The 27,011-nt window shown below is 41.9% G+C and overlaps 1 protein-coding gene across 1 annotated transcript in view; it reads right to left on the bottom strand.

The window, feature by feature from the left end:
* The window catches only part of C22H3orf20 (chromosome 22 C3orf20 homolog), an 86,225-nt gene that overhangs the window by 13,552 nt on the left and 45,662 nt on the right, over positions 1–27,011 (bottom strand). Inside the window, exons 9-10 of the mRNA XM_003409739.3 lie at positions 21,701–21,824; positions 19,695–19,944 (exon numbers count right to left, since the gene is read on the bottom strand). Coding sequence (XP_003409787.1) covers positions 19,695–19,944; positions 21,701–21,824 — 374 coding nt within the window. The remainder of the gene's footprint in view (positions 1–19,694; positions 19,945–21,700; positions 21,825–27,011) is intronic.

Below are 27,011 nucleotides of genomic sequence, written 5' to 3'. Positions count from 1 at the left end.
CACATTATCACATTATTCTACATTTTTGTAGCACTTACAGTTTAAATAACACTTTTGTACATCTAATAAATAGTCTTTGCTCTTTACAGAAACCTGGAAGTTATTTGACATAGACTGTAAAGTGATTATGATTAATATGTACAAAAAAAAAAAAAGAAGACAATATGGAGAATTTCAGCATAGAATTAGAATCTAAAAGAATCAAACAGAACTTCTAGAACTGAAAAAATAGAATAAATTAATTCAAGAACTCAAGAGATGAGTTTTAAGAGCAGATAAGACACAGTTAAAGAAAGCATTAGCAAATTGGAAGACAGATCAGTAGAAAATATCCAGACTGAAGTACAGTAGGGGAAAAAGGATGAAAAATATAGAACAGAGAATAAGAGATATAAAGAACTCAGTGAAAAGGTGTAACATGGATGTATTTAGAATCCCAGATAGAGGAGAAGAAGGAAGAAGAGTAGGAAAGAAACAAAACCAATATTTAACTAAATAATGGCTGAGAATTTTCCCAAACTGATGAAAGCTAAAGAAGTGCTACAAACAGGATACATACAATGAAAATCACATCTAGGCACATCACAGAAAATCTCTAAAAAGTAAAGATAGAAAAAATAATTCAGACCAATAGGAAAAAGACAAATTACTTTCAAAGGAGTAACAATAAGAGAGCTGACTTCTTAACAGAAATTATAGAAGATAGAAAACAACAGAAAGACATCTTCAAAGTGTTAAAAAATATTGGTGTGTGGGGAGAACTCTCGTTTTGTTTCCTCTTTTTTCTTTCCTGGCTGTGCCCCAATGACATTGACACTCCCTTGAAAGAAAACCCATCTCTCTGGATATGAGAACCAGGAAAAGGGGTCCCTCACATGCAAAGAGTGTGAGTGGAATTTCCAGTATTTAAAAAAATCTGTTTCCTCTCATCACTTCACCCTAAAGGTGGGCCCAGTCATGGAGAACTGTTTAAAAATGCCAGTGGCTGCTCATGGATAGGAAGACTTAACATAGTAAAAATGTCTGTTCTACCAAAAGCCATCTATACATACAATGCACTTCCGATCCAAATTCCAATGACGTTTTTTAAAGTGATGTAGAAACAAATCACCAACTTCATATGGAAGGGAAAGAAGCCCCGGATAAGTAAAGCATTACTGAAAAAGAAGAAGAAAGTGGGAGGCCTCACTCTACCTGATTTTAGAACCTATTATACAGCCACAGTAGTCAAAACAGCCTGGTACTAGTACAACAACAGGCACATAGACCAATGGAACAGAATTGAGAACCCAGATATAAATCCATCCACATATGAGCAGCTGATATTTGACGAAGGCCCAGTGTCAGTTAATTGGGGAAAAGATAGTCTTTTTAACAAATGGTGCTGGCATAACTGGATATCCATTTGCAAAAAAATGAAACAGGACCCATACCTCACACCATGCACAAAAATTAACTCCAAGTGGATCAAAGACCTAAACATAAAGACTAAAACGATAAAGATCATCGAAGAAAAAATAGGGACAACCCTAGGAGCCCTAATACAAGGCATAAACAGAATACAAAACATTACCAAAAATGACAAAGAGAAACCTGATAACTGGGAGCTCCTAAAAATCAAACACCTATGCTCATCTAAAGACTTCACCAAAAGAGTAAAAAGACCACCTACAGATTGGGAAAGAATTTTCAGCTATGACATCTCCGACCAGCGCTTGATCTCTAAAATCTACATGATTCTGTCAAAACTCAACCACAAAAGACAAACAACCCAATCAAGAAGTGGGCAAAGGATATGAACACACACTTCACTAAAGAAGATATTCAGGCAGCTAACAGACACATGAGAAAATGCTCTCAATCATTAGCCATTAGAGAAATGCAAATTAAAACTACGATGAGATTCCATCTCACTGCAACAAGGCTGGCATTAATCCAAAAAACACAAAATAATAAATGTTGGAGAGGCTGCGGAGAGATTGGAACTCTTATACACTGCTGGTGGGAATGTAAAATGGTACAACCACTTTGTAAATCTATCTGGCGTTATCTTAAACAGTTAGAAATAGAACTACCATACAACCCAGAAATCCCACTCCTCGGAATATACCCTAGAGAAACAAGAGCCTTCACACAAACAGATATATGCACACCCATGTTTATTGCAGCTCTGTTTACAATAGCAAAAAGCTGGAAGCAACCAAGGTGTCCATCAACGGATGAATGGGTAAATAAACTGTGGTATATTCACACAATGGAATACTACGCATCGATAAAGAACAGTGACAAATCTGTGAAACATTTCATAACATGGAGGAACCTGGAAGGCATTATGCTGAGTGAAATTAGTCAGGTGCAAAAGGACAAATACTGTATAAGACCACTATTGCAAGTTCTTGAGAAATAGTATAAACTGAGAAGAACACATTCTTTTGTGGTTACGAGAGGGGGGAAGGTGGGAAGGTGGGAGAGGGTTATTTACTGATTGGTTAGTAGATAAGAACTACTTTAGGTGAAGGGAAGGACAATACTCAATACAGGGAAGGTCAGCTCAACTGGACTGGACTAAAAGCAAAGAAGTTTCCGGGATAAACTGAATGCTTCAAAGGTCAGCGGAGCAAGGGTGGGGGTTTGGGAACTATGGCTTAAGGGGACTTCTAAGTCAATTGGCATGATAAACTCTATTATGATAACGTTCCGCATCCCACTTTGAAGTGTGGCGTCTGGGGTCTTAAATGCTAACAAGCGGCCATCTAATATGCATCAATTGGTCTCAACCCATCTGGATCAAAGGAGAATGAAGAACACCAAGGTCACACGATAACTATGAGCCCGAGACAGAAACGGCCACATGAACTAGAGACTTACATCATCCTGAGACCAGAAGAACTAGATGGTGTCCAGCTACAACTGATGACTGCCCTGACAGGGAATACAACAGAGAGCTCCTGAGGGAGCAGAAGAACAGTGGGATGCAGACCCCAAATTCTCATAAAAAGACCAGACTTAATGATCTGACTGAGACTAGAAGAATCCCAGCAGTCATGGTCCCCAAACCTTCTGCTGGCCCAGGACAGGAGCCATTCCCGAAGACTACTCATCAGACATGGAAGGGACTGGACAATGGGCTGGAGAGAGATGCTGATGAAGAGTGAGCTACTTGTATCAGGTGGACACTTGAGACTGTATTGGCATCTCCTGTCTGGAGGGGAGAGAGGGTTACAAACTGGCAAAACGGTCACGAAAGGAGAGACTGGAGGAAGGGAGTGGGCTGACTCATTAGGGGGAGAGTAAATGGGAGTATGTAGTAAGGTGTATATAAGCTTACATGTGACAGACTGACTTGATTTTTAAACTTTCACTTAAAGCACAATAAAAATTATTAAAAAAAAAAAAAGAAAAGGGAAATAGTAGGGGAAGAGAAAAGCAGGCTACAATGGTAAATTTTTTGTTATATATTTTACTCCAATAAAATATTTAAAAAAGAAAAAAAAATGCCCATGGCTACAACTCTGAAGATCAGAAAACTGGGCTCCTGATTGCTGGAGAGTATGTTTTTTATCCAGAAGACCAGAAAACAGAGCTCCTGATTTCTGGAGAGTATGAGGGGAAACCATACAGAGGAGAGAGCAGGAAAAGAGGGTCTCATAATTTCATGTATAAACTGACCTAAGTCCTAGACGCCCACTCAAATTGTGCATGTACAGAATATCCCCCAGAAAGCATAGCAGAAATTTTGAGAACTGAACTATCATATAAACTACTGTCCAAGTTCCAAACTAATCCCCGAGTAGCACATATAAGGGGCAGACCTAAACACCATTGTAAAGGCTTTGAAAATTTAACTGAAATTGGAATTACCACCCACAAAAGGCAAGACAGGACTTGCAGTCTGAACATAACCAGTTGATTGTTAAAACAACACGCACACACACACACACACACACACACACACACACACACAATCAACATTCCCAAAGGACTTTAAAAGGACCTAGAGTTTGACAACACAATATACAAAATGTTTAGGATATAATCCAAAATTATTCAACATACCATGAACTCGGAAAATCTACCCAAGGGAAAAGACAGATGCCAACCCCAAGATGATCCAGATGTTGGAATTATCAAAGACTTTAAAGCAGCTATTATAACCATCCTCCATGAAATGAATGAAAAGATAGAAGCTCTTAGCCAAGAAAAAGAAAATATAAATAAAGAATCAAATAAAAGTTTTAGAACTGAGAAATACAGTATTTGAAATAAAAATTCAGTAGATGGTTTCAATAGCAGAATGCAGAAGACAGAGGAAAGAATCAGTGACTTGAAGATACAGCAATATAAATAACTCAATCTGAAGAACAGAGAGAAAAAAAGATTAAAAAAAAAAAAAAAAGAACAAAGCTTCAGTGCCCTGTGGAACACCATGCTACATAAGGGACAAAGTGGGTAAATTCCACCTTTGTTGCTAACTGCATGGTAAGGCTTAGCATGAATCCAGTTCACAAAGTGTGGAGGTAGATCCTATCCTCACCTTCCCACTTCTCCATTCTCACTGTCTGCTACTCATGCACACTCTCTCCTACCGTAGCCACCCAGAGCTAGGTCAGAGCTCACAAGTTACATGAATACTGTCCTTCAGACCACCTGTCCACACAGGCCTTCTATGACCCTAGCCACCCCAGAGCTAGATCAGAGTTCACAATTTAAAAGGACACAGTTCTTCAGACTGCCAAATAGGCAGACACCGACCGAAAGCTTGTGGAGTCCACACAACATCCCACTCTTCTGCCCTCCTGGCCACAGATTCACAGCTGGTTTCACCCTACCCTTTCAAGATATCAGCCACAAACCAGGACTCCACACAACACCCCTTTCCCGACCTGCTGGCTCCCGCTGCCTCTTTGGGTTCAATGATTTGCTTATGACTACAAATTTATTACAACCAAAAAGGATACAAATGAAGAAACACATAGGTTGAGGTCTGGAAGGGATCCCAATTTGAAGCTTCCATGACCCAAGGGGATGCTCTACCCTCCTGAGTGCAGATGTTCTCATCAACCAGGAAGCCCTCTGAGCCTCTGTGCTCAGAGTCTTTATTGGCCTCACCACATGGTCAAGATGGATTACATCATGCCCTCTGAGACTAGTCAACATCAGGCTGCAGGTGATGTCTCTTGGTCTGGTCAGCACCCAGTCATTAGCCCCAGGTGTGGTCTGGCACAAAAGAACTGAAAATAAAGGCCAAATTGCTTTCAGCACCTCACAGACAATTTCAAAGTGTCCAACATCGTGTCAATGAAGGAGAGGAGAAAGAGACTGGTACAGAAAAACACATTTGAAGAAATGCTGACTAAAAATTTCCTCAATTTTGGTGAAAGACATACATTTATAGATTGAAGAATCTCACAAACTCCAGATATGATAAAATAAAACCACATCCAGACACATCAAAATCCAGCTGCTAAAAACCAAACATACCAAAAAGATCTTAAAAACAGCCAGAAAGAAAAAAAACAAAAACTACACATTACATATAGAGGAATAATGATTCAAATAACTGAGAATTTCCCATCGGAAAGAATGGAAACCACAAGACTGTGGAACAACATCTTTACATTGCTGGAAGGAAACAAACAAAAACCCTGTCAAATCACAATCCTGTATTCAGTGAAAATATCCTTCAGGAATGAGAGCAAAATAAAGACATCTATCTAGCGTAGTGGTTAAGTGCTATAGCTATAAAGACATCTATCTAGCGTAGTGGTTAAGTGCTACAGCTGCTAACCAAAAGGTTGGCAGTTCAAATCTGCCAGGTGCTCCTTGGAAACTTTTTGGGGCAGTTCTACTCTGTCCTATAGGGTCGCTATGAGTCGGAATCGACTCGACGGCACTGGTTTTTTACTGGTATCTTCAGATTAAAGAAAACAAAGACAGTTTATCATCAGCAGATCTGCACTAGAAGAGACGCCAAAGGAAATACTTCAGACTGAAGGAGAATGATCCCAGAGGCAAACTTAGAATTTCAGGAATGGATAAAGAGCAACAGAAATGATAAATATCTTTATAATATAAAGAATGGGAGAATAAAGAAACTTATATGGTTGTAAGTCTTCTACATTTGCCTTACAATGGTAAAATATTAGACCTAGATAGATTGTGATGGGCAAGGCATGCATATTGTAAATCCTAGAGCAAACACTTAAACAATTAAAAAGCAAAGAGATATAGCCAAAACATCAGTAAAAAACCCAAACCAAACCTGTTGCCATTGAGTCAAGAACTGCCCCATAGAGTTTCCAAGAAGCACCTGGTAGATTTGAACAGCCGGCCTTTTGGTTAGCAGCTGTAGCACTTAACCACTATGCTACTAGGGTCCAAAACACCAGTAGATAAATTAAAATAAAATACTAAGGAAATTTTAAATAATCCAAAAATAGGCAGGAAAGGAGAAAGAGAAGAATGAAAAAGCAGAGCAGAAGAACAGAAAAAAATAATAAAATGGTAGACTTTAATCGTATCGGTAATTACATAAATGCAAATAGCTTAAATGCATCAACGAAAGACAGTGTAAAGCTAGATAAAATATGAGACCTAACTATATGCTATATAAAAGAAACCCACTCTAAACATATAGACAGATTAAAGGTAAAAGGAGAGAAAAGTTATGCCATTGTCAAGGATTGATTATATACCCCCCAAAAATGTGTGTCAACTTGGTTAGGCCATGATTCCCAGTATTGTGTGGTTGCCCTCCATTTTGTGATTGTAATTTTATGTCAAAGAGGATTAGGGTGGGATTGTAACACTACACTTACCCAGGTCACGTCCCTGAACCAATGTAAAGGGAGTTTCCCTGAGATGTGGCCTGCACCACCTTTTATTTCTCAAGAGATAAAAGGAAAGGGAAGCTAGCGAGGGAGGAGGGCAGGGACCTCATATCGCCAAGAAAGCAAGCAGCACCGGGAGCAGAGCGCATCCTTTGGACCTGAGGTTCCTGCACTGAGATGCTCCCAGACCAAGGGAAGACTGATGACAAGGACCTTCCTCCAATGCCGACAGAGAGAGAAAGCCTTCCCCTGGAGCTGGTGCCCTGAATTCAGACTTGTAGCCTATTGGACTGTGAGAGAATAAACTTCTCTTTGTTAAAGGCATCCACTTGTGGTATTTCTGTTATAGCAGCACTAGATGACTAAGACAACCATGGAAACACTAACCAAAGAAAGCTGGAATGTGTATGCTATTAACAGCGAAAGTAGACTTTAGAATAAGAAAAATTAGCAGATATAAAGAGACACATTACATAATGATGAAAGAATCAATTCACCAAGAAGACATAATAGTCCTAAATGTTTCACACCTAACAGCATAGCTCTAAGACATGAAGAAAAAAAAAGAACATGAAGGAAAAATTGACAAATCCACAATCATGCTTGGAAACATCAACACTCCTTCTCAGTGATGAACAGAACAAGAAGACAGAAAATCAGCGATACTATCAAGCAACTTGACCTCATGGTCATTTGTTGAAGACTCCACCCAACAAGGGCAGAATACATTCTTTGCAAGTGCATATGGAACACTCACCAAGATAGGCCATATTCTGGGATCTTAAAACAAACCTTAACAAATTTAAAAGAACTGAAATCATACAAAATATGTTCTTAGGCTATACCAGAAATAAACTACAAGTCAGTAACAGAAAGAAATCTGTAAAATCCTCACATATTTGGAAATTAACCCAAAAAACCAATTACACACTTATAAATAACCCATGGGTCACAGATGATGTTACAAGGGAAATTAGAAAATACAGTGAAACTCCTTGAGAACCGGAACGGGATTGCCTTGTTTTTCTGGGTCTTGTCAGTTTTCTGCCTTTGACAGGGTGCAGTCTTACCACTTTTCTATCACTCCTTTTAGTGGAAAATATTTTAGTTTTCCTTCTCTGACAGGTTTCTGCATTACACAAGCTCCAGCTTTCGCAGGTTTTACTGTATTTTGAACTGAATAACAACAAAAATCCAACATGTCAAAATTTGTGGGATGCAGGTAGAGGAGTACTTAGAGAAAAATTTACAGAATTAAATGTTTATACATTGGAAAAGAAGGCCTCAAATCAATACTCTAAGCTTATACCTTAAGAAACCAGAAAAGGGCAAGTTAAACACAAAGTAAGCAGAAGGAAGAAAACAATAAAAAGCAGAAATCAATGAAATTGTAAACAGAAAAACAATTAGATAAAACAATGAAACCAAAAGGTGGTTCTTTGAAAAGAGCAATAAAATTGACGGAACTCTAACTAGGCTGACCAAGAAAAAAAAAAAAAAGACACAATTTACCAATATCAGAAATAAAAGAAAGGCTATCACTAAAGGCCCTACAGACATTAAAAAGATAATAAGTGAACAGTACAAATGTCTCTTTGCATGTAAATTCACCAACTTAGACGGAATGAGCCAATTCCTTTAAAAACACAAGCTACTAAAACTTACTCAAGAAGAAACAGATAACTTGAATAGTGCTATAACTATTAAAGTCATTAAATTTGTACTTAAAGGGTTTCCAATAAAGGAAACTTGGTGAGATGGTTTCGTTGATAAATTGTACCAAACATTTAAGGAAAAAATTAATACCAATTCAATACAAAATAGAAGAGGAGGAAATACATCCTATACATTTTATTAGGCCAACATTACCCTGATGCCAAAGCTGGACAAAAACATTACAAGAAAACTACAGACCAATAACCCTCACGCATATAGATGCAAAAAATTACCACCAAAATGTTAGAAAATTGAACTAGCAAGAAAAATACATTATGACCAAGTGGGGCTTACCCCAGGAATGCAAGGCTGGTTCAACTTTTGAAAATCATCAGTGTAATTCACCATACAGTATTAACAAAATAAAGGATCCAGGAAGAGGCCCACATAAATATAGCCAATTGATATTTTTATAAAGGTGCAAAGGCAATTTAAAAGAGAAAATGTTATCTTTTTGAAATATGCTGTTGGAACATTTAGTACGAACAAAAAAGAACTTCAACCCATACTTTGTACCTTATTAAAAAAAATTAACTCAAAATGGACCATTGACCTAAATGCAAAACATAAACCATAAAACTTATAGAAGAAAATCTTTTTGTGACATTGGGCTAGGCCGGGGTTTCTCAATTTTGGTACTATTGACGTTATGGACTGAGTAATTCTTTGTTGTGGAAGTAGTGTTTGGTGCATTGTAGGATCATTAGCAGCGTTGCTGACTTTTACCCACTAGATGGTAGTAGTACCCCCTAGGTGTGACAATCAAAAATGTCTCTAAACATTGCCAAATGTTCCCTGGGGGACAAAATCATTTTTGGTGGAGAACAATTGGGTTGGGCAAGAGTTTTTAGACATGACACCAAAGTTACAATCTATAAAAGAAAAAACTGATAAATTGAACTTCATCAAAACAGAAAACTTTTGCTCTGTAAGAGGATGAAAAATCAAGCCATAGATTGTGAGAAAATATCTGTAAATCCCATATCTGATAAAGGGCTTGTATCTAGAATAAGCAGCTCTCAAAACTCAACATAAGAAAACAAACAGCCATATAAAAAATGTGCAAAAGATTTGAACAGATTTCAATTAACGGTGCCAAGATAACTGGATTTCCACATGCAAAACAATGAAGTTGGACCCATAGCTCACACCATATACGAAAATTAGCTCAAAATGGATCAACTACCTAAATGTAAGAACTAAGACCATAAAACTCTTAGAACAAAACACAGAGATAATGTTTCAGGATCTAGTTTTTGACGATAGATTCTTAGATATGACACCAAAAGCCCCAGCAACAAAAGACAAAATGACATATTGGACTTCATTGAAACTAAAAAATTTTGTGTGTCAAAGGACTTTATCAACACAGTAAAGAAACAACCTACAAAGTGAAAGAAAATATCTGATATGGGTTTAATATTTAGAATATATAAATAATTTATACAACTCAACATCAAAAAGATAAAAAGCCCAATTGAAAAATGGACAAAGGAATTGAATATACATTTCACCAAAGAAGATATACAAATGACCAAAAAGCACATTGCAAGATGCTCAATGTTATTAGTCATTGCTGACATTGTTGTTAGCTGCTATCAAGTCACCTGCACTCGTGATGACCCCATGCACAATGGGGTCAGACCGTTTTGATCCATAGGGTTATCACTGGCTGATTTTCAGAAGATGATTATCCAGCCTTTTTCCCTAGTCTATTTAGTCTGAAACTTCCACTGAAACCTGTTCAGCATCATAGCAACATGCAATCCCTTGTTGACAGATGGTGGCTGCACTTGAGGAGCATTGGCTGGGAATCAAACCTGGGTCTCCTTTGTGGGAGGCTAGAATTCTACCACTGAAATGCAAATCAAAACCACAGTGAGATACCACTCTACGCCAACTGGGATGGCTATTATCAGAAAAACAGAAAACCACAAGTGTTGCAGGGGATGTGGAGAAATTGAAAGCCTCATCCACTGTGGGTGAAATTGTAAAATGGTGTAGCCACTAGGGAAAATATTCCTAGGTATATACCTAGAAGACTTGAAAGGAGTGACAGAAACAGATACTTGTACACCGATGTTCAGAGCACAATAGCCAAAGGTGGAAACAACCCAAGTGTTCATCAACAGGTGAATGGACAAACAAAATGTAGTGTTCATACAATGAAATATTATTCAGCCATAAAGAGAAATAAAGTTCTGATACATGTTACAACATGGATGAACCTTGAAAACGTTATGCTGCATGAAACAAGGCAGATATAAAAGGACTAACAGTGTGTCTGACCCACACCATGGTATTTTCAGTCACCTCATATACATGCTGAAGTTGAAAAGTGAATAAGGAAGACCTAAGAAGAATTGATGGCTTTGAATTATGGTGTTGGCAAAGAATAGTGAATATACCACGGACTGCCAGAAGAACAAACAAATCTGTTTTGGAAGAAGTACAGCCAGAACACTTCTTAGAAGCAAGGATGGTGAGACTTCGTCTCATGTTCTTTGGACATATTATTAGAAGGAACCAGTCCCTGGAGAAGAACGTCGCGCATGATAAAGTAGGGGATTAGTGAAAAAGAGGAAAACCCTTAATGAGACGGATTGACACAGTAGCTGTAAAAATGGGCTCAAACATAGCAATGATTGTGAGGATGGTGCGAGAAAGGGTAGATTTGTTCTGTTGTACATAGGATCGCTAGGAATCGGAACCAACTCAATGGCACCTAACAACAACACACTTACATGAAATATGAAATATCTAGAATGTGCAAACACAGAGGGACAAATTTTATTAGTGGTTACCAGGGGCAGGTGGGAGAGAAAAGGGGGAAGTTATTTCTTAAGAGGTACTGAGTTTCTGTTAAGGGTGATGAAAAAATTTGGAAACATAGTGTTGATGGTTGTACAACTTGGTGAATGTATTTAATATCACTGAATTGCATGTGTAAAAATAGCTGAGATGGCAAATGTTTATTAAAATATATATGTGTGTTTATGTGTACATATATATCACAGTAATTTTAAAAATATTTGAACAGATACGTCAACAAAGAAGATTATAAATGGCAAATAAACACATGAAAAGATGTTCAATATCATTATTATTAGGGAATGTAAATTAAAATGATAATGAGCTATCCCTACACATCTGTTAGAATGGCTAAAACAAAACCGACTGTATCTACTACTGATGAAGATTCGGAACAAATGGAACTCTCATACATTACTGGTGGGAATGTAAAATGGTATAGCTACTTGGGAAAATAATTTGGCCTTTCTTATAAGGTAAAACATACACTTAATATTCAACCCAACAATCTCACTCTCAGGCATTTACTCAAGTCAAATGTCTGTCAATGGGTGAGTGGAGAAACAAAACGTTGCCCAACCATACAATGGAATATGTGCAGAAAAGAGTTTACACAGAAGGCCTGAGGCTATTATCTTTAGAAGGGACTGATTACAAGTTTGGCCCTTGGCTTACATCTGGGAACTTGGCACCTGAACCATTCCCTGCATTGTGTTTAGACTGTTTGTGCAAACAATGTGATTTATGCTGAACGTCTGCTTTCCTTCTGGGTGTCTGGAATTTTGATAGTTGCTAGGCAGAAGGTGTCTATGTGACCAGGACCCAATAAAAACTTTGTGTCCTGGGTCTCTAATGGGCTTCCCTGGGCAGAAACATTGCATACATGTTACCGCATTTTTTGCTGCTGGAGAAAGAAGCATGAGTGGTGTGTCCCCTCACAGGAGGGAGAAAGAATATGGAAACTTTTACATGGATTTCTCCAATTTTTGTGTCTTTTTCCCTTGTTGATTATATCATGAATCCTTTCACTTTAATAAATCTTATCTATGAGTACAAATGTATGTTAAGTCCCATGAGTCTTAATGAACCTCCAAATGTGGAGGTGGTCCTTAGGGAATCTACTGAGCAATAAAAAGAAACAAACTATTAATACATGCAAAAACAGGATGAGTCTCACTTGCATTATGGTAAGTGAAGGGGCTAGACTGAAAAGGCTACATACAGTATAATTCCATTTATATGACATTCTGGAAAATGCAAAACTAGTAACAGAGAACAGATCAGTGGTTTTCAGGGAATAAGGATGAGAGAAGAATTCGACTACAAAGGAGTTGCATGAGGGAATATTTTGGGGGGAAGGACTGATGGAACCATTGTGTATTGGCTATGGTGGTGATTACACAACTCTAAGCATTTGTCAAAATTCATAGATGTTTACACCAAAAAGATTAAAGTTTACTGTATGAAAATTAAAAATAAATTTAAGAATGAGATAAAACCAATTGCCTTTCTACATACTAGCAACAAATAGAAAAATTAAATTAAAAAAATATAATTTATAATAGCACACAAATCATTAAATAACCTGGTATGAATCTAATGAAAGACATAAAAGTCCTCTATAAAATGTTACAGAGAGATTAAAGAAGACCTAAATAATTAAAGGAATATACCATGTCCACGGATTGAAATATTTCAAAAGACATTAACAATTCAACTGAAATCCCACGAAATTCTTTAAATTGACAAGCTGATATTAAAATTACATGGAAATGTAAACGGCCAACAATTTTAAAGAATAACAAAGTTTGAGTACTCACTCTGCTGCATATCGATATTTATTATAAAGCTGTAATAATTAAGACGGTTTGGTATTGGTGAAACGTTAGACAAAGAACAAAATAGAGAGCTCAGAAAATGATAATTTATATACACAGGACGTTGACTTGTGACAGAGTTTGCACCAAAGAGCCGAGAGAATATAAAAATTTTTTCAATGGGTGGAGCTAGATCACTTAGACAGCCATATGGAAGAAATTTAGACAACCACTACATCACATCAGGTACAGAAATAAATTCCAGGTGGAGGATAGAGATAAATTTGATAGTTGAAACCAAAAAAGCTACTAAAAGGCAGCTCTGGACAATATTGCCATGTTGCTTGAGTAGGGAAAGCTGTTAAACAGGATATAAAAAATTTATGAGATCTTTTTCCTTGGTTCTTTGCAAAAACAGTTTGAGAGGTTTTTTTTCCCATAACCCTTGATAGGTCTTTTCCCTATTTTTCTACCACAGAGGGTTTGTTACTTATGTTCAGATTGATTGACATTTCCTGGGTAAACTGTAAAAAACTTGGTTTTGATACTTTTTGTCTGGACCTGGGCTGTAGCCTGCCCTGCGATTGATATGCATCTTGCAGGGACTGGTCAATAGACTGTGAAAATGAAGTGCCTGCAGCCTACTCTCTTATGCTGGGTTCTCTAGAGAAGGAAAACCAGTGAAGTGTATAAATAGCTAACCATCTAGGTAGACTTGTCTCAAGGAAATGGCTCATGTGGCGGTAGAGGTTGGCAAGTCCCAAGTCTGGGGGTCAAGCGTCAGGCTGGAGTTCTCTGTAGCTGCAGGGTCTGATGAACCCAAGATCAGCAGGTCAGATGGCTGGATGCTGGCTCACAGGCTAGAGGCTAATGAATTTAAGATTGGCAGGTAAGAAGCAGACTGCTGGCTCACAGGCTGTGGATGCTGATGAACCCCAACATTGGCAGGCAATATGGCAGAATGCTGGCTCAAGTCCCAAGAACCGGAGGTCAGATGATGAGCCAGATGGAGGATCCAGAGCAAGCAAGTGAGCTTTGCCAGAACATCGATATACATATTGGATGGAGGCCATACCAGCAAGGAAACTCCCCTTACAACTGATTGGCTGATCACATCATGGAGGATGACTACATCATTACATAGCTGCCAAAATACATCATTACATAACTATTAAACAACTGAGAATCATGGTCCAGCCAAGTTGACACACAACCTTAACCATCACAGTCCCACCCCTTGTCAACTTGGCACCTGTACACATCTCTTTAAACCATACAGAATCTCTAAATAGACAATTATGAAGCCATACATTCACCTAACATGATACAACTATCATAAAAAAAAAAAACTATCATATGTACAACCAAAAATGCACTAGCCCCATTTACATCATATATTTTATAAGTGAAGAAAACAAAAATATTTGATGCACACAGACAAGGAAGAAATACTCAACGATTATAGTCTTCATTTCTGCAGCTGGTCACATGCTTATAACTGGTATTTAGAACTACCTTCTTCCACCACCCATTCCGTATTCCCATACCCTCAACAAGTATCTCAACTGGTCATGGTTCTTTGCCTGGTGGGGTGACCCAAACCTTCATTCCTGAAGGGTCTGGGCTATCAGTAGTCATGTTGGAATTGGGTTGCTATAGTTTGCCATAGACTTTAATCACAGGGCATGTAGTACTAAGAAATGCCCTGAGGGATCTCTTTTATTCCAGACATACTCTTTTTTACTTCCATTATGCAACATCAATCCAATTGCCCCTTTGTAGTCAGGGTCGAACACACTAGCCAATAAGGTAACTCCCTTCTTTGCTTGTTGATTCAGAGGCCTTAGGACCCCAAGGTGGCTGGGTGGCATTCTTAACTTCCAGTTCAATGGAATCAGTGATGTGTTTCCAGGTGGGATCATTCCTCCCTTTGGAACTAAGACTCTAGATGTGCAGGGCATAGGGTCGTGGGGGCAGGAAGCAAAAATTTTGTGAATGGCTCACTAAGGTAATAGTGAGTGGTGCCACTACCATCTCCACACCTTGATTCCTGGAATTATGAATCCTGGCTATTGGAAAAACAGCACCATATACCAGATGTTGGTTTAGAGCATATACAGCCTCCTAGAGAACATTGCCCCAACCCTGCAAAGTGTTGCTACCTAGCTGGCACCAGAATTGTGTCTTTAGAAGGCCATTCCATTGTTCTATCAAGCCAGTGGCTTCAGGATTGTGGGGAACATGGTGAGACAAGTGAATTCCATGAGGAATACTTCATTTACTGTGATGTGAGTCCTTTGATCTGAGGCAATGCTTTGTTGGATACCATGACGGTGGATAAGATTCTGTGAGTCCACAGATGGTAGTTTTGGCAGAGGCGTTGCATTCAAGGAAGGCAAATCTGTATCAAGAGTGTCTATCCCAATAAGAACAAAACTGTCAATTCAGAGCCAGTATCCAGTAATCCCCCAAAAGTCTGATTATTTCCTCTTCCCCAATGAACAGTCACTCTTGTAAAAGACCATAGATCCCTTTGGGGAAGGCTGGGAAAGAGATTAACGGTATAAATTTTTGGCAGCATAGTGGGGTTCTTCCTCAAGGGGACCCAGCCTCCCATTCATTTAAGGGTTTGTGGGTCTGTAAACTGGCTCAAGTCTGGGAATTGACTGAGGGGCCATGACTTTCTATTCTGGAGATTTGAGTTGGACTGCCATTCACTTGACCTGGAATTCTTCTGCTTGTACAGATCAAGTCAATATTTAGTACATTTCCCATCCATCTATTTCACTCCTAGAGACACCATGACTAAGTAGCCAACAGCGTAAGTCCATATGAGTCAGGCTACTCTGATTATTGCTTTAACTCCACTGTCCGTTACGGCAACCACATCAACCTTGTCTTTGTCGATTGAGTGCTGCCACTTGTCCCTACCACCAAGGGGTCCAATCAGCCCAGTTGTAGTTAGGCCCCAATTCAGTTAGGGTAGTTCCCACTGTCAAATCTGACTTACATGAAATAGCAATCACAGCAGTCTTCATGGATGCTGGGGCTTCCTTCACAAATTTGTTCCTCACTGTTGTGGTAAAAGGTGTGTCCTCTGGGCACTCCATGTGTGGGTTTGTGGGTCTCCCCTGAGAAATCCACTCTAACATGCCAATTTTCCTACCTCAGGGAATACCCCAGGTGTTGCTGCAGGTGATATCTCAGACAAAGACTCTTCAGGCACAGCTGGGTTAATCTCATCAGATGGGGGTGGAAGGGATGATGGTTTTACTGGGGAGGGTGGCTTAGCAGACAAAGGTGGAGTGATCTCTTCAGGTGGGGGTAAGAGGGCTGGTTCTGTTGGTAGGAGTGATTCAACAGAATTTACGGGCTCGGTGTCCCCAGCTTCCTCATTATCTGCCCATATGTCTCCATCCCAAGTTTCAGGATCCCATTTCTTCTCGGTCAATGGTATCACTTTAACTTCAGACACCATTCGAGGTTGGGGATTCATTCGCATTGTAATTCAGCCACTCTTATAATAAGACTCTGATTTTGGTTTTCTGCAATATTGGCTCTGTAACTACAAGAAATAAGTCTTTCAGGGCAGAAGTGGCAAATTTGAGGTCTTTTACGCTGTGCTTAAGTTGTGACTCTGAAGCCCTAAGCTCATTCTTTTCTTTAACCACTTTGTCTAGTGAAAGTAGGGTCAACCAACCAGCCTCATTCTAACAAAATTGTAGAAAAGTATCAAACATGCAATTACCCAGGGCTTTGCTTCTCAGCAGTACTTGATCTATTGGTGATGATATTTTGCGTACTGATATTGCCATCTCATGCCATGGATTAGCAGTGTCATCTTTACGACTGGAGGCAGAATCATCAGTACCTTTAAGATTAGTGACACTTGAGAACCAATTCAGAAAATTCATCCTTATGATTTTGTTTGTCTAGAACCACTCTCAGCACCAAATGTCTTAGGCTGGGTTCTCTAGAGAAGCAAAACCAGTGATTATATATATATATATATATATATATATATATATATATATATATATATATATATATATATATATATATATATAAAGAGAGGGAAAGATTTATCTCAAGGAACTGGCTCACACGGTTGTAGAGGCTGGCAAGTTCCAAGTCCGTGGGTCAGGTGTCAGGCTAGAGGCTTCTCCTGACTCACACAGCTGCAGGGGCTGATGAACCCAAGATCGGAAGGTCAGACAGCAGGCCACTTGCTCATGGGCTGAAGAGGCTGATGAATCCAAGACTGGCAGGTGAGGCAGGAGGCTGCTGGTCCACAGACTGTGGAGGCTGATGAATCCCTTGACTGGAAGGCAATATGGCAGGCCACTGGCTCAAGTCCCAAGAATCGGATATCAGATGATGATGAGCCAGATGCAGGATCCAGAGCAAGCAAGTAAACTTTGCCAGAATATATGATGAAGGCCACATCCACAAGGAAACTCCCCTTACAAATGATTGGCTGATCAGATCAGATCACATCATGGAGGATGACTACATCATTACATAACTGCCAATTACACCATTATGTAACTGCCACATCATTGAGAATCATGGTCCAGCCAAGTTGACACATAACCTTAACCGTCACACCTACTATGCAAAAGAAGTGTCTGTAGCCTACTGAGAGAGGATTAGTCAGTTCATGGCCCTGATGAGAGTGCCATGCTTTGAAATTGACAAGGTGTTTGTGTATTTAAGCAGCCATCCCCACAGAGGTTTGTCAGACAGAAAGAAGCAGGAAGAGAAGCAGCAGGAAGAAGCAAAAGGAACAAAGAAGAGAGAAGCAGCAAAGAAAGAAAGAGAGGAGGCAAGGAACCTCATAGAAGATCTGTAACAGGTCAAGGGCTGTAATATTGAGGACAGCGAGAGGCCTGAAAGGGGCTCAGTGGCAGAGCTGGTGGCAACAGACAGCAGGGCTAAGAGAAGCCTGTCCTGAGATGGGTCGAGAGGAGTCTGTCCTGAGAGGGCCAGGAGGAGCCTGTCCTCAGGGTGCCAAGAACAGCCTGTTCTGAGCAGGCTGAGAGGAGCCTGTCCTTAGGGGGCTGAAAGGAACCTGCCCTCAGGATACCGAGAGGAGCCTGTCCTGAAAGAGAGAGAGGAGGCCTGCACAATTTAGAGGAGCTGAAAGAGCTGTCCTGCACTGAAGAAGGGAGACTTTGCCTACATGCTTCCTGATCCTGATCCCAGGTTGTACCCTGTTACTTCCTTAATAAACCATTTAACTGTAAGTACAGTCTGTGAGTTTTGTGGCAATTGCAATAAATTATTGAACCCAGTACAGAAATAGAGTGTCGTGGGGAGAATAGCTGGAGTCAGAATTGGTAAAAAGCTTGGAGTGGAGGTATGCCTGGTCACCACCCTGTGAGAATTAGCTTTGGGCTGATCCTGGTCATTATCCCCCATGAGGTTAGACAGGTGATGATGCTAGTACCACTGCCACCATTTTACACACACCCTTTCCCAAAGCCATGGAATGGCTTCCTCTGATGCAAAAAAGGCTCCTTGGTCTGGGTCCTGCCTACCTCTCTGTCCTCAATTCACATCATACTCCCCCTTCTTCACGTCCAGTCACACTGGTCTTCTTGCTGTTCCTCACACAGACCATATTTGTTCCTGTTTCAGGGCCTTTGTACTTGCTGTACCCTCTGCCTGATGTTCTTTCCCCATATCTGTTTGTGGCTGCTGATTTCTCATCCTTCAGACCTCCATTTATATACCGTCTCCTCAGAATCGCCTTCCCTGACCTCTCCACCTAGTGGGGCACATCCCACACCACTATACTCTCTGCTCTGGGGGTGGGGAGTAAACATTTTCTATAAAGTGCCAAAAAAAACCCCAAACCTGTTGCCATCGAGTCAATTCCGACTCATAGTGACCCTGTAGGTCAGAGTAGAACTGCTGCATAGGGTTTCCAAGGAGCACCTGATGGATTTGACCTTTTGGTTAGCAGCCCTAGGACTTAACCACCACGCCACCAGGGTTTCCTTAAAGGGCCTGATAGTAAATATTTTAGGCTTTGCAGGCCAGGGGATCTCTGTCACAGCTACTCAACTCTTCCAGTGTAGCAGGAAAGCAGCTGCAGACAGTATGCGAGTAAATTGGTGTGGCTGCGTTCCAACGAAACCTTGTTTATGGATAATGAAGTTTGAATTTCATATAATTTCACATGTCATGAAATACTCTTGATTTTCTCCCCAATAATTTAAAAATGCAAAATCCATTCTTAGCTCATGGGCCATAAAAAACAGGCAACAAGGCCAGATTTGGACCATGAGCCATAGTTTGCCAACCCCTGCTCTAGCCTATTACTCTGATTTATTTGCTTCCTAGCCCTTATTATTATCTAAAATTATTTCATTTGCTCCTTTGTTTGTCTTCTATCTTTCCCCTCCCCTAGAACTTAAGCACCAAAACGGAGGGGCCTCTTCTGTCTCCTTCACCTTCATCTACCCATGACAGCAACTGACACACAGAAGTGGAAGAAACGAAGGGCTCCACCAACCTGGATTTAACCATGGGCTTGGCTTGGATTTTGAGGGTCTTCCTCCGAGTGGGGCTCACAGGAGCAGATGCAGACTCTTCCCTGGAAGATTCTCCAATCGAGGATTCTGGTCGCGCCGAGTGAGATCTTAAGAGAGGTTCTCCTGAGAATAAACTCAGCTTGGGGGCCCGATCAACATAAGGCCCGGATTTCACCTTGGTCCGAATGAGCTCTGCCTCTTCTCTTATGGGATATTCTATGGTGAATAGACCTGTTAACAGACACTGCCATCAGTCTCTCTTCCCAGCCTTGCCTCAGCCAACCTCCTTGGCCTCCTCTGCCTCTGCTCTGAGGCTCTGAACACATGAGCCCTTGTCAGCTCATCTCCATCCCCACTTCTTCACTCCTCCTGGCACCCCTGCCTGGAGTGCCTCCCCTCTACTGCCTAGTACAAATGTTATTGTCAGTAGTTGTCCCTGAGTAGGCTCTGACTCACGCTGACCCCACACACAACAGAACAAAACCCTGCCTGGTCTGTGCCATCTTCATGATTGTTGATATACTTGAGTCCATTGTTGCAGCCACTGTGTATTTTGAGCGCCTTCCAATGTAGGGGGCTCATCTTCCAGCACTGTATCAGGCAATATTTTAACCCTAGTACAAGTTTTAATCAGTAAATGTTGGATGGATGTAAGAAGAAGACATCCCATCTCTCTTCATTCTCTAGATCCAGTGCAGACCTCACTCTCCCCACATGGCCTGGCCTCATTTGGCTCTGTATCCTCCACTGCACCCTCGCAGAGGCTGGGTACAGAGGGAGACCTCATTCAGCATGCATTTCTGACTCATGCTCTTCCTGTCCCTCAGAATTCTCTTCCCCGGTTGCCAGATTTAAGTAACTTCTATCTACTTCCTTCGTTGTGTTGTATTTATTTGCACTCTTGTCTCGCTTCCCCTACTAGCCTGGAAAACTTCTGAGGTCAGGGAATTCTTTTTCCTTTATCCACTTACCAAACATTTAGTGGGTGATAGATGCTGGGCACAGAGAGTTGGCCCAGACTGGGGTGTAGGGGGTATAAAGAAAACAAACCAAACCCGTTGCTGTTGAGTCGATTCCAGCTCATATCAACCCTATAGGGCAGAGTAGAACTGTCCCATAGGGTTTCCAAGGAGTGCCTGGTGGATTCAAACTGCTAACCTTTTGGTTAGCTGCTGAGCTCTTAACCACTGTGCTACCAGGGCTAATATTCATTTACAATGCTTGGAAGTAAGCTCTATAATTAGAAAAACCAAATTAGAGCACCTATAAAATGCTCTGGGTGTCCCGAGGAGGGTAGAAGGTGTGACCAATTCTGCCGGGGGAGTCAGGAAAGGCCTCCCAGAGAGGGGGGCATTTTAACTGAGTCTTTAAGGACAAAGGACAATTTCCCCACGGAGGCCCTGGGGAGAGCACAGCCCCTTGGTATCTAGCAAGGGCGCAACACACTGTAGGGTGAGTGATCCTTTGTCTCCAGGTCCGTGGGCCGTGATGAGGAAAGCCCAGAGGTGGAAGGGCTCCTGAGGCTACCCATGCCTGCCTAGGGGAACTCTGTGGGCCTGACAAGAACAGCCTGGGGAGGTGACTGTTTTTTCCTCTTCTACTGAGGTCTCCCACAACAAGGAGGGAGGAACAGTGGCTATGAATGGATGGACGATGTGGAACATGGAGCTGACAGGTGACCTAGATGTGGGGCTGGGGCCAAGGAGTGATACAGGGAGACAATAAGAGACATAGGAAAATAAGGCAGACACACAGAAACATGAACAGACACACAGGGAGAGGGCTCAGAAGTTGAAGTGGCAAAGTTCACTGTTTATTAGCGATGTGGCAATTGGAGTCTAACGCCCCATCTATACCTGGACAATCCTCCCTGCCTTGGCCACCCTGTTGGAGACTCAGACTCAAGATGAAGCAATCAGTAGGAACTGGGGGAGAGCTGTCCTATGAGACAACCTGCTGGTGACCCACTTTTCTGCCCCCTTGTTACCTGCTGTCAGCAAGACAGAATTCATGAACTGAGTCACTGTTTTCTGAAACCTCTTCTTGATCTCAGCCAGGGCTCGGCTCATCTTAGAAATCTTGTCGTCAAGGCTGCTGATTCTGCGGGGCACCTGCAGAGAGGGAAAGGTGGTTGTCACTTGCCCTTCGAGGTGTGGTCTGCCCTACCCAGTGAAAACCAGGACTTGCTCTTGTTTGGAGTATGTGTTGTTCCCTCTGCCTGAAAAGCGCTTCTCTCCCCTCAGACCCGTGAGTTTCTGCACACTGGCCCTGACCTGACTCACATGGCCCCATCTTGGAAGGTTTTCCCTGATTTTACTGCCCAGAGCTGCCACTTGCCTTGAACCCCCATAATGGTCTCTCTGGAACTTGAAGACATAAGTAATTAATTGTATCTGAATCTGTCTTCGCCTCTAGACTGTAAGCTCCTAGAGGCCAGGGAGTGAGTCTTGATTGGTTATGGATTGAACTGTGTCCCCCCAACCTCTATACCTGTGCATGTAGTGTAACATAACGTAACGTAATGTAATCACCATTCACAGTGCAATCTGATATAATGTAATCAATCAGTTGCAGTCATAACAGTGTAGGGTGGATCCTAAACCTAATCACTTCTGAGTTATATAAAGAGCAGCATAGACACAGAGAAGGACGCACACATACTAGAAAGACAGATGCTATGTGAGAATTGCCAAGGAACCAAGGAGTGTTTGGGGCTACCAACAAGGAAGGAATCTACATGGTCAAGACCCTGATTTGGACTTTTAGTCTCCTGAACTGTGAGAATATTAAGTTTCTGCTCTTTAAAGCCACCCACGTGTGGTATTTGTGTTACAGTAGCACTAGGTCACTAAGACAGCATCCTCTGTGTCTGAGTGCCTGTCCTGTAGAAGGTGCTCAATAAATGTTCATTGTATTAATAAATAGCTGAATGAACCAAGGCCTCTGGGAGCTCTCGCTGCGCTGCCAGTCCCACCCTGTAGTAGATACCGTGGTACGTCTCCCAGAGGCTCCTGCATTTCTCCAGCTGCCAATGGCTCTCAGCTGAGGAATTGTCCTTGGCCAAAGGTCATGCATGACGATTGGTCATTGTGGGGACAAAGACTCAGGCTTCTTGTCTCAATCCAGGATTACGCTAAAGGGCCATTCTGGCTCCAGGGCACCTGTGGGATCACTGAGGTCTTTGCTGTGACTGCATTGCTGCTCAACCTCTCCCTCGGGCCAAGCCTGCTACCCTCAGGAATCCTCCACAATAAACAACTGCATTTGTGTTTCCATTTCAGAGTCTGTTCCCAGGGAACCTGATCTACAATGCCCTCTGAACCGTTGGGGCGTCTCAGTGGTATGGCAAAATCGGTCTCAGATTCCAGAGGAATTTGTAGTCAGGACCCAACTTTTTAAAAGTCTTTTTCTCCCGGATGCCTTCCCAGATTTTCGTAGCCAACAGTAACTGCCCTCTATGCTAAACTGCCATCTTTGTCCTGCGTCCATTCCTTTCCCTTCTGCCCTGTGTCCTGGTCATTTTTATTCTTCCTCTGTCCCTAGACTTCAACAGATTCTTGAGGGCAGGACCCATGCTCTCTAGGTCTCCTCTTTACACAGGGGAAGAGCGAAAAAAATTTCTCCTGTGGAATTTAAGTATCAGGTGGAGAGAGTGGGAGAATGGGGTGGGTGGCAAACAGCTTTTCTAAAGAACAGCGAAGCTGGCCCAGCTTCCTCCTTACCCTGCGAGTAGGGATTCTGTAAAGGATGTCCCAATTAATAGAAGGGCGCGACAATCCTTCAGATTGCCTGCCCCAGCAGCTGCTTCTGGGCTAATTTTATTTATTTATTTGTAATTTATACCCAGGCTGCTTCCAAAAAGGATTTGCGGTAGCACTCCGAGCTAATAAAGCATTTAAATTAAGACGTTACCTCGCTCCCGAAGTGCTGCCTTGATAGAAATATTTAGTGAAGAGTCAGGCTGCAGGGCTGTAAAAGCTGCAACTGCCGTTTTGGCTGTCACTCTGATGGGTGGCTCTTCCAGGGTGATGAGTGTCTGGGGAAGCTATCGAACAAGCTTCCCAGTGACAGAGACTTGGGGGGAGGGGGCTATCCCCCACAGTCTTCCTAGGTGGCCAGGAATTTGGTAGGTGACGGATAAGCCACCCCAAATAAGCACACACACAGTGGCAATTGAACAGATTGCAAAAGTCACAGAGTGGGAGCACATCAAAGCTGGGCAGGCCCTCACAGAGCTCTACACGGTTGAGGAAACTGAGGCCTAGGACAAGGAAGGGAAAGGCCTTATGGCTTCTTCCTAGCCTAAGCTCTTTGCCAACTCTACGCTCAGCAAATTTTCCCGTAGGCTCCTTTCAGCTTTCACAGTCCAAGAATCTCAGATGAGCCAATCCTATGAGCCTCAAGATTTCATGCAGAAATATCCTGAGATGCTTAACCACACGGTGAAAGCAACATTTGGAAACCCTGCCGCCTGCAATAAGTCATGATATTTATTCATCTGGTTACCTAGTTGGAATGCTGTAATATACGGTACACATCCTGTATTCTCAGACAGACAAGGTTAAGACCTGACCGCTTTTCTGGCAGGTCAGTCTTCTTGGTCACGGTCAATTACCATCTTCTCTAAGGCTGCACTGTTTCCAGAAGCTGTTTCAGTGTACTGGTCTGTTTAGCCCTTTGCTAAATGTCCCCAAGACAGTTATGCTCTGTGAGTTATGATGCCATTTTTAATTAACTTTGCAGCCTTCTACCTGTCACACCGAGTCTCTGTAAACTTCCCTTAATGCATGCTTCCCATAATGGGGACTCTGCCCTCTAGACCAGCTCGTCCAGTAGGAATACATTGCAGGCTACATATGTAACTTTAAATACTCTACTATCCATATGAAAAAAATTTTGACAGGTGAAATTCATTTTAATAATATAGTTATTTAACCCAATAGATCAAAAAAGATTATCATTTCAACCTGTGGCTCACATAAACAATTATTAATGAGAGATTTTACTTTCTCTTCTCATTCTAAGTCTTTGAAATCTGGGTTTATTTTACATTTGCCACCCATCTCAATTTGGACTACTCACATTTCAAGTGCTCAATAGCCACATGTGGCTTGTGGCTACCGCACTGAACCATCCGTCTAACTCTGGACTTCTGATTCTAGTTTGCAAAACTTGCTTAAGCTCAGGAAAAAAAAAAAAGACTTGAATCACTGAGGGGCTTTCCTATGCTTAGAGTCCCTGGAGGAGCAAACAGTTAAAGTGCTTGGCTACTACCTGAAAAATTGGCTATTCGTCTACCCAGACGTGCCTCAGAAGAAAGGTCTGGCAATCTACAGCCAAAAAATCAGCCATTGAAAACCCTGTGGAGAACACTTCTACTCTGACACACGTGGCATTGCCAGGAGTCGGATTCAACTTGACGGCGATTGGTGGTTGCGGCATTGGTTTCCTATGCCCAGAGGACACGTGTAGTACAAGAACTTAGAGGGACTTCTCTTGATTATTCATGGGGTCTTTAATTGCTATGCCCTGCTTCTCAGCTGTGTTCCAGACTTCAGAGATAACCCGACCATGGGCTGCCAGAAAAACAGAACATTCCTGGAATTTTACAAGAATGAGTCTTTTCTAAAACCTATTGCCCTTTAGAAGTAAACTTACATTTTTACACAGTCTGAAAAGGTATTCAAGAAACAGACGTGCGACCTCATACATAGCACGCACGTGACAATGATGTTTAGAGTAATAGTACGGGGCCAAATTGACAGCACACAGTCATCCACAAGCCTGATAATTTCTCTCAGCCCAGACAGACTGAAAATCCTGTGAATATTTTGATCTTTGAAGCAACCAGCCCAGGTTGAATTCACTGGCATTTGCATTTCCTGGGAGTTCCTCTGAGGCCCCTTTAATGAACACTTTCTCTCCTTGGCCCCCAGGACCTGCAGCGCCCCTCTATCTGGGACCCCACATTAATCAAGCTGGATTATAACTGGTGGTTATAATCCAATAAACTGAAAGTATCTCAGAGATGAGAAGGAGAGTAACTTCTTCATTTCTACTTCCCCGTCAGCCAACCTGGCTCACTGTGGTTGCTAATCAACGTTTATTGAATTAGTTAACGAATGGCTGAAGTTGAAACACTGCTGCACTTAAAATGCAGTAGAAAAAAACAGGGGCAAATTGTTCCTCCAGGAGAAACACAGGTATTTTCTTATTCAGATAACATTGATCTCCAACAAATCTTTGCCTTGGTTTCCTTGTGAAAATGAGAATGGGGCCAGCGCTCTTTAGGGGCTGTGTTGGCTGTGGAGTCCATGAGTGGGGCAAATAGTTAACATGCTCAGTTTCTAACCAAAAGGCTGGAAGTTCGAGTCCACCCAGAGGTGCTTTGGGAGAAAAGCCTGGCAATCCACTTCTAAAACATTAGCCACTGAAAACCCTACAAAGCACGGTTCTACTCTGATACGCATAGGTCACCGTAAGTTAGAACCGAACGGATGGCAACTGGTATACTGGCCAGCTCTGTGAGTCTGTGGGCCTGTGGCATGCAGTGGTACTTACCTCTGCAGCTTGCTCACTTCATGCTCAGGATGACCATAGAATTTATCATCCAAACCAGGACACTTTAGAGGGTGAAAGGTGGCACTCTTAATAATTCCACCAGGCTTACAGGTGTAAACTGAGATTGGCCCAGGTCAAGTGGGAGGTGTGGTCACCCTGCTCCTGCTCCAAGGAGCCCTCCCTGAGTAAGCCAGCCCCGCTGAAGTGCCCTTTATGGAACGAGAATGGTCTGCACCATCTGACTGAGCCCTTGGGTGCTTCAGTGCTACACGTCAAGCATTCCCTTCCGGACTATACACCCTCAGGGATTAGGGACTGTGTGTTGTTCTGGTCGTCTTCTCCATCTCCTCCTTCTCTCCCCGTGGTATTGACCCAGACCCAGGCACGCAGCAGGGTCAACGAAGACCCAATGAACAGAAGTCTCTGCTGTTTTCTCATTCATCCAACAAATACCTGTTGTGGTTGTTAGTTGCCATTGAGTCGGCTCTGACTCATGGCAACCACATGCACAACAGAACGCAGTGTTGCCCAGTCCTTCACTGTTTTCACGATTGTCAGTCCGTATGAACTGTTTTGCAGCTATGGTAGTGCCTTCCGGTCTAGGTGCTCATCTGCCAGCACTGTGTCCATCGGGCACTGTTCTGTTGTGATCCATACCGTCTAGGTGCTCATCTGCCAGCACTGTGTCCATCGGGCACTGTTCTGTTGTGATCCATACCGTTGTCACTGGCTAATTT

Source organism: Loxodonta africana, chromosome 22, assembly GCF_030014295.1.
Source record: "Loxodonta africana isolate mLoxAfr1 chromosome 22, mLoxAfr1.hap2, whole genome shotgun sequence".
In the NCBI taxonomy this organism is placed as follows: Eukaryota; Metazoa; Chordata; class Mammalia; order Proboscidea; family Elephantidae; genus Loxodonta; species Loxodonta africana.
This window is presented reverse-complemented; position numbering and strand designations above follow the sequence as displayed.